The sequence below is a fragment of the Schistocerca gregaria genome, chromosome 2, assembly GCF_023897955.1.
Source record: "Schistocerca gregaria isolate iqSchGreg1 chromosome 2, iqSchGreg1.2, whole genome shotgun sequence".
Lineage (NCBI taxonomy): Eukaryota > Metazoa > Arthropoda > Insecta > Orthoptera > Acrididae > Schistocerca > Schistocerca gregaria.
This window is the reverse complement of record NC_064921.1, coordinates 93526215-93543600: the sequence shown is the minus strand read 5'-3', so window position 1 is coordinate 93543600 and position 17386 is coordinate 93526215. Positions and strand designations below refer to the sequence as shown.

Here is a 17386-nt window from a genome sequence, read left to right as displayed (position 1 = left end):
CGAAAACTCGCGTTACAATTGCGGCTAGGCCGTTGGCATATTCTGAGGCAATTTCTGAAGCTAGTGAGAGTAAACTGCAGGGGGCGAATGATTATTTGCAGCTCCTTCAGAGACCATACTACATTACAGTAAGAGTCCAAGGAGCTGAGCAGACTGCAGCAGTAAGGAAGGGAGTGATAAAATGTTGTAGCGTCCCTCTGGTGTTATTGAGTCTGTGTATTGGTAAGGAAGTGAAGGAAACCAAAGAAAAATTTGGAGAGGGAACTGAAGTTCAGAGAAGAAATAAAGATTTTTAAGGCTAGCCGATGACATTGCAATTCCCCCTCACACCGCACTGGATTTGGAAGAGCAGCTGAACTGAATGTACAGTGTCTTGAAAAGAGGTTATAAGATGAGTTCCAGCAAAAGTACAATAGAGGTAATGGAATGTAGTCATATCAAATCAGGCGACGCTGGCGGAATTAGATTGGGAGCTGAGACAATAAAAGTACTAGACGAGTTTCCCTATATAGGCGGTGATATAACTGATGGTGAAAGAATTAGAGAGGATACAAAATGCACAATAGGAACAACTAGGAAATCATTTCTGAAAGCGACAAATTTCGTAACATCGAATGTTAGGCACTCTTTTCTGAAGGTATTTTTCGGGACTGTAGTTTTTTATGGAAGTGAAATGCGAACGGTAAACGGTTGAGATAAGAAGAAATACACTCCTGGAAATGGAGAAAAGAACACATTGACACCGGTGTGTCAGACCCACCATACTTGCTCCGGACACTGCGAGAGGGCTGTACAAACAATGATCACACGCACGGCACAGCGGACACACCAGGAAACGTGGTGTCGGCCGTCGAATGGCGCTAGCTGCGCAGCATTTGTGCACAGCCGCCGTCAGTGTCAGCCAGTTTGCCGTGGCATACGGAGCTCCATCGCAGTCTTTAACACTGGTAGCATGCCGCAACAGCGTGGACGTGAACCGTATGTGCATTTGACGGACTTTGAGCGAGGGCGTATAGTGGGCATGCGGGAGGCCGGGTGGACGTACCGCCAAATTGCTCAACACGTTGGGCGTGAGGTCTCCACAGTACATCGATGTTGTCGCCAGTGGTCGGCGGAAGGTGCACGTGCCCGTCGACCTGGGACCGGACCGCAGCGACGCATGGATGCACGCCATGACCGTAGGGTCCTACGCAGTGCCGTAGGGAACCGCACCGCCACTTCCCAGCAAATTAGGGACACTGTTGCTCCTGGGGTATCGGCGAGGACTATTCACAACCGTCTCCATGAAGCTGGGCTACGGTCCCGCACACCGTTAGGCCGTCTTCCGCTCACGCCCCAACATCGTGCAGCTCGCCTCCAGTGGTGTCGCGACAGGCGTGAATGAAGGGACGAATGGAGACGTGTCGTCTTAAGCGATGAGAGTCGCTTCTGCCTTGGTGCCAATAAAGGTCGTATGCGTGTTTGGCGCCGTGCAGGTGAGCGCCACAATCAGGACTGCATACGACCCAGGCACACAGGGCCAACACCCGGCATCATGGTGTGGGGAGCGATCTCCTACACTGGCCGTACACCTCTGGTGATCGTCGAGAGGACACTGAATAGTGCACAGTACATCCACACCGTCATCGAACCCATAGTTCTACCATTCCTAGACCGGCAAGGGAACTTGCTGTTCCAACAGGACAATGCACGTCCGCATGTATCCCGTGCCACCCAACGTGCTCTAGAAGGTGTAAGTCAACTACCCTGGCCAGCAAGATCTCCGGTTCTGTCCCCCATTGACCATGTTTGGGACTGGATGAAGCGTCGTCTCACGCGGTCTGCACATCCAGCACGAACGCTGGTCCAACTGAGGCGCCAGGTGGAAATGGCATGGCAAGCCGTTCCACAGGACTACATCCAGCATCTCTACGATCGTCTCCATGGGAGAATAGCAGCCTGCATTGCTGCGAAAGGTGGATATACACTGTACTAGTGCCGACATTGTGCATGCCTTGTTGCCTGTGTCTATGTGCCTGTGGTTCTGTCAGTGTGATCATGTGATGTATCTGACCCCAGGAATGTGTCAATAAAGTTTCCCCTTCCTGGGACAATGAATTCACGGTGTTTTTATTTCAGTTTCCAGGAGTGTAGAAGCTTTTCAATTGTTGTGATAGAGACGAATGGCGACAAGATAGGTAGAGCGAGTAACAAATGACGGAAGTATTGAATCGAATTCGAGGGAAAGAAATTGTGGTACACCTTACTAAAAATAGGGATCTTTGGATACGATACATCCTGAGGCATCAAGGAATCCTCAGTTTGGTAGTGGAGGGAAGTATTTGGGGCAAGAATTGTAGAATGAGGCCTAGACAGGAATACAGAAACAAATTTCAAATCAATATAGGTTGTGACAGGTATTCAGAGACGAAGTGATTTGCACAGGATAGACTGGTGTGGAGTCCAATACCTATCCAATTTTCTGCCTGAGGCCTGTAGCGACGACAGCAACAACAACAATGTGACCGTCATCAAATGATTTATCAGTAGCTGGCCGTTCTGGCCGAGCGTTCCTAGGCCCTTCAGTCCGCAACCGCGCTGCTGCAACGGTCGCAAGTTCGAATTCTGCCTCGGGAATGGATGTGTATGACGTCTTTAGGATAGTTAAGTTTAAGTAGTTCTAAGTCTAGGGGACTGATGACCTCAGATGTTAAGTCCTATAGTGCTTACAGTGCTTCATCACTGAAAACGACAAAAAGGCATATACACCATCCAACTCTTCTCCAACATGACACTTCTGACAAGTTGTCAATTACAATTTGGGGGTCCCACGAACACTCATAAGACAGAAAACACTTACTGTATTGGTCACAGCATTATTTAATTTGCACCGTAATGGACACGGCACCGTTTAACACGACTTTCCCGGTGATGCTGCCGATCAAAATAATTCACCGAAATGGTGGGTACTCTTGAGCTCAATTTGGTCAAGGTGGACGAATATGTGCGTCCACGGAAATTCAACACGTAGTTAAGGGCGTCATGTCACGGATTGCGCGTCCGCTCCCGCCGTGTTCAAGTCCTCTCTCGGGAATAGGTGTTTGTGTTGTTCTTAGCATAAGTTAGTTTAAGTTAGTCTCAGTAGTGTGTAAGTCTAGGGACCGATGAGCACAGCAGTTTGGTCCTTCAGGAAAACACGAACAAAACACACACACACACACACACACACACACACACACACACACACACACTCACACACACACAGACACACGGAAGTCATGAAAGGCAAGCCTAATCTTTAAGACAAGGGTATCTTTCCGTATTTTTGTGTTTTAAATGTTACAAAGTTAATTTTGTTTTTCAGAATTGTTTTACTGTTACTGAGTTTATTGTTGTTGAATGCAATTTACCATTTTCTCAGGATTAGAGATTTCGATTTGCTGGAGTGCTGAACTTTCAGTTTGAAGAAAATAACACTGATTGGCATGCACATTTTATAAAGTTTAACGTTTAATTAATCTATTTTGAAATATCGTAAAATATACTTCACACAATTAGCCCAGTTATTCCATTCCTCTTCGTATCATTCTTTTATTCTCTTCTACATTACTAATAGTTTCACTTAACATACTTCATTTATTTAAACTAATTTGCAGTTTCTATTTTCTATTTTTTTATCTGTAACTCATTATTATTATTAATATAATTATAATACAATATATTATAACGTAATATACCATACGATGGAGACTTCTTTAAAACAGCAGCAGCTTTCCAGGGTGGTAGCACTTATCAGCAGAAAGTCAATAACTTCCAATTATTTTTAGAAGGAGTCATTAGGTAATATGCAATTCCTTTGGGTTATTTTTGAACAGTCAGTTACCTTAATTGCAATACCCAAGACAAGGTGGCATTTGTGTCTGTACGACAAGAAAGTAATAAAAAATTTTGAACACAGAGAAGAATGGAGTGACTTTTTGGATCAATTTATGAAAGTATAGTTCCCATTTTAGTATGTTGCCGATTTGGAAGCCAAGACATTTTAGCATTGAATTTCAGGTAGTCAATCAATTCTTTTTCAAACACGTATCTCTAATATTTTTTTATAGTTGTGTAGCATTACAGACATTCTGTCAGGCTTTTTTTCAAGGTTATATCACCTCTTGGCCAGCTGCTCTTTTGCTGTATAACGTATTTTCATAAGAGAAAAAGGAACCTGAGAAATATGATTCATCCAATATCCCCTATATTTCTAGGATGAACCAAAATTCACGCACTCGGACACCATAGCGCGATTCCTTTCATGCCGACAACACAAGAATTACTCTTACAACAGTTCGTCCCGTGGGCATTTTATGTAGAGAATGGACGCACATGACACGCTGTTATCGTTGCTGTTAACTGAAAATACGCACAGGACGAAATTTTGTTACATACTTATTTGCAATGTTGGTATGGAAGGAATCGAATGGTGGCGTGCGAATTTTGTTTCGTCCTGTGTATTATGAGAGTATTATTAGGTGAGGACCAAACTAGTACACTGCCAGGCAGTTGTAGGGCCAGAGGTTGTGTACGCATCGAGAAGAAGATGAGCATGGAAGTCAAGAATTCAAAGAGAGGACTTAAAAAATCTAATAAAGAATTGAAAATCTATTCCCAATAATTAATATGAAAGTTTGAGAAGAAATAAACACATAATATGATGGAGCAGAAGAAAATACATACATAACATACGAAGAAAGGAGAGTAATACACAACACCATTCATTTAAGTACTGGTAATGTATGACAGCTATCAAAATGAAGAACTGGACGATACGACACCGTCTGTCAAACAGAGTTCCCTCAACAATGGAAAGAAAAGAGGCTTACATATGGAACAGTATTAATATATATGTAAGTGTGTGTATACAAACACATTTGAAACCTTGGTTCAAATGGTTCAAATGGCTCTAAGCACGATGGGACTTAACATCTGAGGTCATCAGTCCCTAGACTTACAACTACTTAAATGGTTCAAATGGCTCTGAGCACGATGGGACTTAACATCTGAGGTCATCTGTCCCCTAGAACTTAGAGTTACTTAAACCTAACTAACCTAACGACATCACACACATCTATTTCCGGCCCCGGCAGGATTCGAGCTTGCGACCGTAGGTTCCGGACTGAAGTGTCTAGAACCGCTGGACCAAAGTGGCCGGCGAAACCTTGGTAAAAATGATAAAAATGAAGATCCAAATGAATTCCTAAATTGAAAGTATAATCTTGAAGCGAAAATTGACTTTTGGTGAAGCGATGGTGATGTGAAGATTGACCCTGGAAGTGGAAATGATCATGAGACTCTTGTTTTTGATCAAAAGACTGACTAGTGATGCAACAGTTCTGTGTGTGTCGATGAGACAAGTTCAGAGGCATATGGGATGGATATAATGATAGTCTGAATGGTAGAAGTTAAAGGTTAAACAAGAAGGGTGAACCTCAGTCACACAAAAGGAAATTGTGGAGTCTCGTGACGATGTGTCTGGATGGAAATATCGAAGATTTTTTTATTATTTTGCTTTAGCGACAGGGTTTGGTACCCTGTCATTAGAAGCTTTGTGCTTATGTTGAAAAACTTTACTACAGAAATGAAGAATTTGTGCATAACCAATTTCGAATACTCACTTTTGTTTTATTTTCCCTCCCTACAAGAGGCTGAAGAAATAGAGGCTCGTCGTCCTTGCCGTTATGTAGTGCAACGTAAATCTAGAAATTTTGTATGTAATTAAGGCAATGAAGATGCAAGTAATCGTTTCATTAATGGCAGAACAAAACTCATTTTGCTGCACTGCTTTACACCAGTTATAGTGAACATGGTCTGTACCGCCCGTTATTAGGCGTTCCAGCTTTTATGGTGGGCGATAATCAGTTGACATTTTAAGAACATTTTCAGTAGGTTTTTAAAAAATTGTGACATAGAGTACTTGATACGTAGTTATTTTTACAAGGTTTCATTTGTTGTGACTCAGCTTTATAAATTTAGTACAGTAAAGTAATTTCCCTTTTTTATAAATCGCCATTACTGTGGAAGCAGTAGGTGGTTGGGAAGTTTTCTGTTAACAGAGATACAAAAATGGGCAGCAGGCAAAAGAGGTTGACTACCCCTACTCCAGTACAAAGCAAATTAAAATAAAATCCAACCTCTCGCTGCAACAGAAACGTGGTCCCTTGCTTTATCTCATTCGCAAAACTTTTAATTGATATTCATGAAGTTCTGTCTCTCACATTCGACAATGTGTTCTAACGGTGGTTGTAATAGGAATAGTTATATGTAATTAATGAATGCTTGGATACCACTAAAAGTTCAGCAGATTGTATATTCCCCGAACTACAGTATTTAATGGAGAAAAGTTAGAAAGTATTGTTTTTCTTACTTTCTATCAGGGAATTAAACTGTTTGGTTAACTTATATACCAAATCAACATCATTAACTTTATTTCAGACCATTTAACTGTAACTAACCGAAAGTTATAATTAGTTTGAAACATGATGTTATGAATCAACACACGTCGTAAATTTGAGCAAAATTTATAGTTTCAGTCTCGTGATTGAGTTATTACATTTCCATAGAAATGTTGGGAGAATTATCTACGTAGTAATAAAACCAACTATTAATTAACAAAATTCGTAAATATCAACTTACCTAAAAAAACAGCCTTTTGGGACGTTTTTCAGTCTATGATATATTACATATGACTCGCGCACGTTCTGTGTCATGTTAGTAACGAAAATACCATTAGATCAGTTGTAATTAACTTGTTTACTAACGATTCTCGAACCTTCTGATGTAAACACTATTCATTATCAGTCAATCTGATACTAGGAAATTATCATACAGAACATTAACCTGAAATTCCGCTTTGGCATTTTGTACTGTGCGTCAGTTAATTTTAGGAATGAAATTCAACATGAAATCAAGATATAACTGATTATTTTACCATAGGTATTGTTATCGTAACCTCATAAACAAATTTCTACACAAAAGTCAAAAGAACAATGTTTAGAAATGTATTCAGGGTGAATCATCATTTATTACCTTTCAAACCGTACTAACGGTTTGTTGTAAATCATTAACATTTCATTGTAGATCAGTAAACGTAGTTTGTTTTTTACAGTAGGCCAAAGAACGTACATTGTCAAGATATGATATGTACTGAGCGGTGCAAAGAACGTGCTTTTTGGCCAATGTAATGACGCAGAGCTTGTACCAGTTGCTGTTTTGTCAATCATTTTGGTAGGAAGCAGTTTATATGTGAAAATTTTCGTAAATACTTACGAAAAATACATCTGTTGTTAAAATGATGAATGAGTGTGTTGAAAAATATTTGTTTAACCTCCATGTTTTCATCACTTCCGAAATCTATGATATAAGTCCGTAATGGGCATTATTGGTCGAGGAGATTCAGATTCGGCGGTTCAAAGCTAAGTATCCCCCTGAAAAAATTACTCACTTTCATGCTAACATGAATCTCTTGTAATGAGAAGTATTTTATCTAGAACTGCAGTTGGAGTAACATTAGACGATCCAAAAGTTGATGAACGATTAACCTCAATCATTTACATATAGACAACATTTTTTTTAAGGCCAGCAGCATAGTATATGTCTGATAGCGACGTGATTATTAGAATAGATGCACCCTACAGCTGCTTTTAATAAGTAATATTTATTCAAGATAGACTGTTTCGGCGTTTATCATCATTGTCATGTACCTGCAATTACGATTCTTTTGAGAACATGTATTAATGTGGATGTCATTTATATTGAAATAGCTGTATTGTACTCACGTGTATATTGATGTGCTGTCCATATTACATCGTTATTTATCTGTCTTATAACAGATACGATCGAAAATACACTCCAGATTCCGGACATAATATCAAAAAGTTTTGCAGTTAACATTCTTGAAGAATTAGAAATCTATATATACAGAACAAAATATCGACAAGAAATATTAATCGAACATACAGAATTTAGACGTAAGTGCTATCTCAAAAACTTTATTGAACTTTTAGGACACGAAATTGGATAAATTGGAAGTAACATATGCAACAACCGAAGAGAGTGGTAACAAATTTTCGTTGATAAAATAATATCGCTGTTGATCAGCAGAATGTTTGTAAACATATAGCGTCGTAAAAGTGGAACTGTCAAACTACTGTCACACCATAATTAACATTTCTTTTTCAATATATTTACATCATTTACCACATGATCGACAGTTAATTAACGACGTAATATGGACGTCACATCAATATAGACGTGAGTACATTATAGCCAGCTTAATATAAATCACATTCACATTTATATAAAATTGTAATCGCAAATGATTGACAATACCGATAAAGACCGAAACAGTCTGATGTGAATAAAGATTACTTATTACGAGGGTCACTCCAAAGGAAATGCACATTATATCTTTTTAAATCCATCTTATATTCTACATGTTTGAAAGTTTTACAGTGTGTAGATAAATCCTTTAGGAACAGTATTTTCAATTCTCCATATAATTTCCATCTTTCTCGATCGCCTTACGCCATATTGGAACCAGCGCCTGGATACCCGCGTGGTATAATTATGGACCAACCTGTTGGAGCCACTGTTTGGTAGCGTGCACTAGGGAGTCATCAACTTCAAACGTTGTTCCACAAAGAGAGTCTTTCAGTTTCCCAAAGAGATAATAGTCACATGGAGCCAAGTCAGGACTGTACGGCGGGTGTTTCAGTGTTGTCTATCCGAGTTTTGTGATCGCTTCCACGGTTTTATGACTGACATGTGGCCTTGCATTGTCGTGCAACAGCAAAACGACCTGGTTTTGCCGATGTTGTCGAACACGACTCAGTCGAGCTTGAAGTTTCTTCAGTGTCGTCACATATGCATCAGAAATTATGGTGGCTTCACTTGGCATGATTTCCACAAACAAGAGTCCTTCGGAATCGATAAACACCGTAGGCATAACTTTTACAGCTGAAGTTGTGGTTTTGAAATTTTTTTCTTGGGTGGATTTGTATGATGCCAGTACATTGATTGCCTCTTCGTCTCTGGTGAAAAATGATCACCTGTCACAATTCTTCCAAGAACATCATCTCCACCATTCTCATACTGCTCAAATAGTTCGCTGCATACCGTTTTTCTTGTTTCTTTGTGAGCCACTGTCAACATCCTGGGAAGTCACCTGACACAAACCTTTTTTGACGCCAACACTTTCAGTGTTCTCCAAACACTTCATTCCCATGTACCAACGTAGCGTGACGATTCATTCACTGTGATGCGTCTGTGAGCAGTAACCATTTCGTTAACTCTCATCACAATGTCTTGAGTGCGTGCAGTACGATGCCTGCCGCTGTGAGGACGTTCCTCATTACTGCCGTGCCCGCTTACATCACGTAACCTGCTTGCCCACCGACTAACTGTACTGCAATCGACAACAGCATCTCCATACACCTTTTTCAACCTCTTGTGGATGTTTCCCAGTGTCTCGTTTACACAGCCCAGGAATTCTATGACAGCACGTTGCTTCTGACGAACGACAAGTGTAGCAGCCATCTTGAAGACATGCTGTGACGGCGCCACTCACGGGAACAGGTTGAACTAAGTTTGAAAACAAGCGGGAAGGATGTATCTACACACTAAAAAACTTCCACACATGTGGAATGAAAACTGTATTTTTACAAAAATAGTGCACATTTCTTTTGGAGTGACCCTCGTATAAGCAGGTATTTTTTGCACCTATTCTAATAATCTTTGTATGTATGTTTAAATAAAGCGTAAGAAAGTATTGACTGCTGTTTTCTTACTTCATAGCGTTACCAGAGCATAGGAGGCAGCCAATGCAGAGTCAGTGGACAGACGGGCTTGCAGTGCTTACTGAGCAGAGTTCTTCCAAATTATATTAGCTCTTGATTGCAAACCGGCTGCCATTTCACGGGAAGGTTATTTGGAGTCGCGAGGGCGCACTGTACCTCTGAGGCAGGCCTCGTAGGCCTCCTGCAGGACGTCTGCGGTGACGAAGAGCTGCGGCAGCACCTCGTACGGCGGCGGCAGTAGCAAGTCCTTGGTGTCGTCGCGGTGCAGCAACACCACGCGCACCACATACTCGTACAGGCCCTCGTTCACGTTGTACCGCAGCCACACGGCCACCTGCGCAACGGGACAAGTGCTGCCATCAAGGCCGAATGCAGGAAACGTACTCATACATTACAAGTTATCGCCACTGCTCGATAGAGCCTCCATCAACATAGTTAACCGTACGTCACAGTCCGTTTCGCATACAAAAACACGAGAGAGTACAGATCTGTAGGTACGTTATCTGCATTGGGGCCGCACGTTGTGCAGAGTGTTCGGAAATTCCCATTACCGACTTCTAGGATATGTAGAGGGGAAAGGAGTACATAACATACCACGTCCACGCCTCACGCATTTGCTCGTGCATTTGTTGACAGACTCTTTACAACATGACCCAGTACGACCTCTTCCATTTCTAGTAAGAGGCGTCTCCTTCGAGCACCACAGCAACACCTGCTGTCGGTGAAGTATTCCTTTCTGGAAGCCGTTGCGTATTCATGGCGAAAAGGAGTGTTGCTCTAACGCTCACAGATACGTGAATCATGCACAAATCAGGTTAGATAGGTGGGACAGATATGGTGAGGGATGCTTACGTCGGATTGACTGATGTCATGTGATATCCGTCCCATCTCTCTAACCTGGTTTGTGTATCATTCACGTATCTCTGAGCGTTAGACCAACACGCCTTTTCGCCACAATTACGCAACGCCTTCGAGAAAGGAATACTTCAGCGACAGCAGGCATAACTACCCTATTGCAAACATGCCTAGCAGGCATGCTTTCAAACGACTGTAGCATGGAAACGGTAGTTTCCGGAAATGGGTTCCTATTCAATATATCATGTACTCACTGTACAAGTACTAGAAGTTTGTAATGGGAATTTCCGGCTATCCTGTGTTCACATTGAGTCCAGATTCTGTAGGTGCTATGACGCCCACAACAGCTTATCCCCGATTTCAATTTACACGGTGTGGATGTAATTAAATTGAAGATGTTCCGAGTGCTCTAGTGCCGGCTATGTACATCGTAGCACACTGGAACACTATATGTGTGTTAATTATTACGTACCCCCGCTGAGATGCTGTGCGTGTATGGCGCCGTACAGAGTAAAATGTGCCTCTTCCGCCCATGAGTATCAGAAAACGCAGGCAAAAGCCACGGCGGTGTAGTCTATCCTAGGGCTTCACTTGTGCACATCTTGTAAGGATACCAATGCAAAATTCTCTGCAAAATCTTTTGAAACGTTGAACATGGGAGAGACAACTGCCAAGACCCAGTTCAAGCACTGGCTGAAGACTCTGAGACATGTGCTGTACGGTCGGCTATAGCTACAGCAACTTTATCAACAAGTACCATAGGAATGGACCGCCTTCCTCTCCCTTCTGCATTGCAGCGCTGCAGCTGCTGCCGTCCTCGCAAAAACAGCATCACCAGCAGTGCACGGTCTTTCTTATTAATAGCGATTGCATTTACTAGGAATAAGTTCAACTTTGTTAACCCTTTAAGCCACGAGTTACTGCACTAAAGAAATCAACATCAGTTGCCCAGAGACAAACAAAAACTGACGTCAAAACTGGAGACACTTCACATCCCGACTACTTACAGCGCCATACTTTCACCTGGTGGCAGGCTGTGAAACTATTATTTTCAGCACGCTCCGTGAGCACACCGATCAATGAACATACCTACAATGTTTCAGTACCCTGCGATGTATGCAGCCGGCACTGCAGCAGTCGGAATTGTCAGTTTAAGTTTAACGAAAGGGCATACACGGTTCAAGTTAGGATGTACTGTAAATAATACATCGCTAATATAAGTCGTCGTCGTTTCCCTCTCTCTCTCTCTCTCTCTCTTTTTAGTATTTACCCGTCTGACCTGATATGTTGTTTTTGTGATCTGACAAATGTTAATTATTTTATCTTTGTGACCGGATGCCCTTTGTGTCTGTGAATCGTGTAAACTTTGTTCTGTGTATTATGGTATTTTAACAGCTTCTGTATTGTATTTTATGACGCGCACATTGGGAATCGTCCCAATTTGTCTAGAGAAACTTTAAAAGCCGCCTAAAAATGTCAGGCTGGCTGGTATATCAGTCTAACGGTCGGTAATCCACCGGGATGGTTCGTTTGAAAGGGTGCGGCCGATTTCCTTCCCCGTCCTTGACACAGTTCGAGCTTGCGCTCCGTTTCCAATGACCTCGACGTCGACGGGACATGAATTTCATCAGCCTTTGGCTCACCTTACTCTCACAGAAGCTAAGTGCAAATTTTTATTAGTTTAAATTGTATACAATAAAATGTAGCAACAAGAATTAATGAAGCACAGAACGGTGTATCGCTTTATCGGGCAGTCACTACATACTGAGCACTACTTGAGTTGTCCTGCTAAAACTTAAATTGTAGTACACTATAAAATAATTGAACCGAAATTGTCGTATCTAATTCCATTTATGATCTCTGTATGCAAAAGACAGAGAAATAGATGTCGATAACGCCAACATTAATGTCCTACTTTGTTCGTGGTATTACGGATAGTTATCTTCGGTGGACAAGTGGCATTGCTTGTTTACTATTCTACAAAAGTTCATAACCTAATATACTCATGCGTTCATATTACCTCTCTGTTCATGTTATGTAGCAATGAGTACTGTCTGCTTAGCCTTCTTTTTTCCTTTTCCGAATTATTAGGCTGTGGGCCATCTCTATTTCTGCTTTTTTATTCCTAATTGCTCGTAAAATTGTGAATTCTAAATCACAATATTTATCGAGTTTATCTGATTCACCCTAGTCTTCTGTCTTTTGCAGTTTTCCTCCGTATATATAGGGTGTTCAAATAGAGCCTGTGATGGTTGTAAGATTGTGCTGAGAGATAGTCGTTAAGAACGAAATCGATACCGTGTGGCCATTTCTGAATTATTTATCATTGAAGTTAGGCAATTAGATCGTAGCACTACCAACTCAGGCGGCACGGGATCATCTGGGGTGGAGAGAGTATCAGTGGAAACGTGTTTGCCTGGTCAGCTGAATCACGTTTCTTATTACACCAGGTCGATGTCCTCCCCGGATACGCAGTCATCCAGGAGAACGGCTCCTCGGAACTTGCTCCGTGCGACGTACGCTGGCCATTGGCGCCAGCATTATGCTGTGGACGACTTTCATCTCACGTTCCGCGGGACATCTCATTAATCGGAAGCACTATGACAGCTGTGGACTAAGCGAAAGCTATTGCGGACTAACTGGATCTCTTCGTGTTTGAAATATTCCCTGAAGGAGATTTCATATGCTAGCAGAACAGCTGTCCACGTCACAAGGCCAGTAATGTGCTACAGTGGTTTGAAAAAGACGATAGTCAACTCCAGAAACCCCAGCAGTTCTATTGTGAGAAAAAAGATTTTATATCATGCAACAAAATAAAAACTGTATAGGGTATAGTGAAGACAGAGGCACGTGGGGCCAAAAAGGAAGATGAACAGATAGTTTTAAAAATAAATGAGACGTTAGTAACAAGCGCATGTAGTGTTGTGAACCTCTTGAACAAGAACTTTGTTACTGTTACTGACGGCATGGGGTTATCAGGTTCGGTGAACAGTGCAACCTGAGTCCAGTCTGTAAAAATAAATTCAGTAAAATGGAAATGGCCCTCACGTCCCCCAAAGAAGTAGCATCCATCATAAAATCCTTAAAATCTAAGTATTCCAGGGGGTATCACAATATATTATAAAAGTTAACCAAAGAGTGCTCATGCGAGTTCAGTTCTGTCTTACGTTATTCGTGTAGTCAATCTATTACCAGCGGAACATTTCCACAGAGGTTAAATATGCTGAAGTTAAGCCTCTTTACACTCTTTACAAGAAAGGGGATACGATACCATCAAACTGTCGAGTTTTGTCGGCTTTTACAAAAATATTTGAAAAGGTTGTGTTCAAGCGTCTCCTTAAGCATCTAACTGCAAATAATATATTGTCCAAGTTACAGTGAGAATATACTTAATTCATTAACTAATAAATTAGAGGCTACTGACATTTTCTGTGACCTGTCGAAAGCCTTTGACTTTTGTGAATCACAGACTTCTCTTAAGTAAATTACTGTCATTGGCAATGCTGCAAAACGGCTTGCGTCTTATCTGATTAACAGGAAACAAAGGGCGTCAATGTGAAATATCTGTGCAGTAATCAGTCAGTCTTCATCTAATTGAGAATTACTTAAATGTGGTGTTCCTCAAAATTACATCTTGGGTCCGTTGCTTTTTCTTGTGTACTTAATGACCTGTCCACTGTTATTTTGCCAGATGCTAAGTTTGTTTTGTTTGTAGATGATATAAACATTGCAATGAGTAGCAAGTCAAGTACAGATTTAGAAATAGCTGTAATACAATTTTCACTAACTTTAGTAAATGATTTAAAGCTAATTCACTGTTATTAAACTGTGAAATGACCAACTGTATGAAGTTCTGGATCTGTAAGAGATTTCCTTCTATCATGTGTATAACATATGAAGACATGCAGATCGAAGAGATTGAAACAATTAAATTTATGGAATTGCAGTTAGATAAAAAATTCGTTTGGGAAGGGCATACCATAGAATTACTGAAGCGCCTAAGCAAGTGCATATTTGCAGTGAGAATCATGTCAGATGAAGGAGATAAAAATATAAAAAAAACTTGGATACTTGGATTCATTTTATTCTATTATGTCATACGGGGTCATATTGTGGGGTAATTCATCAAACTGAGCAAAAGTTTTTAACTTGCAAAAGCGTGTAACCAGAATCATTTGCGCTGTTTATTCGAGAACATCCTGTAGAAACCTATACAAGGAACTTTGTATTCTAACCACTGTTCCTCAGTATATTTAATCCCTAATGTAATTTGTTGCAAGTAATATATATATATATATATATATATATATATATATATATATATATATATATATATATATTATTTCCAGCCAATAGCTCAGACATAGTATCAATCCTAGGAATAATAACAATCTACAAAAGACCTAACATTACTTACTGTGGTTCGAATATGGGTCCAACATTCAGAAAACACAAATTACCAGGAGCCATTAAAAACTTGGTTTTAGATAAAGCACGGTTTAAGCAGAGTTTGAAAGACTTTTTGATAGACAACTCCTACTACTCTATAGATGAATATCTTAAAATGGACTATTAGAAAAGCTTAAGTTAAAATGTCTATTAGATTTCAGTTGTGACAGCACTTGATCACAACAGTCAAGATTAGGTATTTTGTATGTGATAAATTTATTAAAAGTGCATAAAAATGTTTCATTCTGGCAGTGTATTAATTAGGTAAACATTAGACTTTTCCAGTTACTGTAATGTATTCGCCTATTTCGACAATCTCCTGACAAATAATTAGGGTAGTAAGTATTACATTCAAATGTTTTATGTTTTTTATTTTATACTTTCTGACATGTTCCACGTCTGCGAGAATCATCTCATTTTTGCGTCTATGGAACGAAAACTGAATCTAATCTAATCTCATGTTGATGTCCTTGGCACGAAATTCGCCACGTGTGAGCCTGATGGAACATATCTGGAAAGCTGCCGTGCGACATCTCCGCATCCCAAACCACCACTTAGTAATTTTCGAGAATTGTGTGAACTGTACATAGACATGTGACTTCACACACCTCCAAAAACCTGCCTAAGACTTTTCGAGCCTATGCCACCCATAATGTATAGTGCTCCAAAGACCTATCAACACACTATTATAACACCAGTCAACAGCCATTTTGCATCTGGGACCATTGGAACTCTTCGATGATGGGTGACTATTGCTGGGGTCTTGTTAGGGAGAGTAATGAAACGGAAAACAAAAGAAGAGCTCTGTCGTCACATTTTTCAAAAACCAAAGACTATTAAAGGTGAAAATATCTACCGAACTAATTTGGACCTTTTATTGGCATCAGCCCCAATATGCATACAGAACGGTATTGATTTCAAACATTCAGAATGTGTATTTTTGTTTGGCTTCATTGTGTCAATTTTCGCTATTACAATTTTTTGCTCTGCTGTATATCTAGGAAATGTGACTTTATAGAGAAAAACTGATTTTAGCAGTGTATTCAGCACCCCAAAATTAGGTAAATCCACTCATTTACAAATCAGATGCAGAAAAAAAGTTTAAATTTGTTAACTAGTGAATTCTGATGGTCATACTGCTTTAGCTCATCAGTGTATTCAGGCTTTTTCAGGAGGAATAGTACATATTTGAGGTGTGAACGAATTATTTAGTGACAGCACGGTTGTAAAAGCACTCTCGGACTTGTTGCCGCGTCAGTTAAGGGCAAAACCTGCAGCTTTCGACGATTACATCTATCTCCTTCGTCAGGTGCAACTCTCTGTCTAAACTGCTCCTATGGTGGTTTAATGTAGGACGGAATCGTAAAAATGTTGAACTTTCACGTGATGAGCAATCGATTTTATTCCTCCTGCGGTGCTACAGCCAGAAAAATATGCAGGGTCCTGAGAAGGCGGGATATAATGCCTATTTTCCGTCCTCCTAAAAAGATAAAAATGCTACACCCTGTTAAGGACGTCTCGGCCTCAGGATCCCTGAGATTAACAACATCTCTCGTGAGTGTGGAAGCAGTTTCATCCGTCAGTCCATCCATACCGTTTCCGACCGCGGTACATTACAAATCGAGAACTGGAGAAGTCTGCAGTTGCTGAACACAGCCTCACAAACAAACACAAAATATTTTTTGACGAAGCAAAACTTTTGTTCCAGGCTCCTAAATACTGGGATTCGGTAATTAAAGAGGATGACACAGCGGCCAGTCGGTACCGTTGGACTTCCATGGCCTGTTCGACCGGAGTTTAGTTTTAGACTAATCAGAAGCCGTCTGCAGGGTATATAATTTGTAGATCCATCAGCCAACTGACAATTAGAGTATGCAGGGGCACTTTCATACTGGAAGAACACACCCATGAAGTTGTCTCCTACATTACTGCTGGGAGCTCGTTTAGGAGAAAATGTAATGCTTAAACTATACTGTAGAGCTCATCAATAATTCACATTTCTAATCCCAATGACATTTGAAAAATTCATGTGTGTAAATTCAAACACAACTTGAATAATTGTAGGTTGTAAGGTCTGCCACACATGCTACAGTTTTAACTGCAAACACGGTCAACACAAGGAGCTGCAAATCCAAATGATGAACAAACTGAATACTTCAATTTCAAAACAAGAATGATAGTCGACAAATAAACCCTTAGCAATGGAGGGCCAACATGCGAAATGATGTATTAACCAGCGGCGACTCTGTAATAATAGACAC

The 17386-nt window shown here is 40.6% G+C and overlaps 1 protein-coding gene across 1 annotated transcript in view; it reads right to left on the bottom strand.

Moving 5' to 3' along the window:
- The window catches only part of LOC126336416 (allergen Cr-PI-like), a 117025-nt gene that overhangs the window by 81028 nt on the left and 18611 nt on the right, over positions 1–17386 (bottom strand). The window contains exon 4 of the mRNA XM_050000107.1: positions 9978–10155. Coding sequence (XP_049856064.1) covers positions 9978–10155 — 178 coding nt within the window. The remainder of the gene's footprint in view (positions 1–9977; positions 10156–17386) is intronic.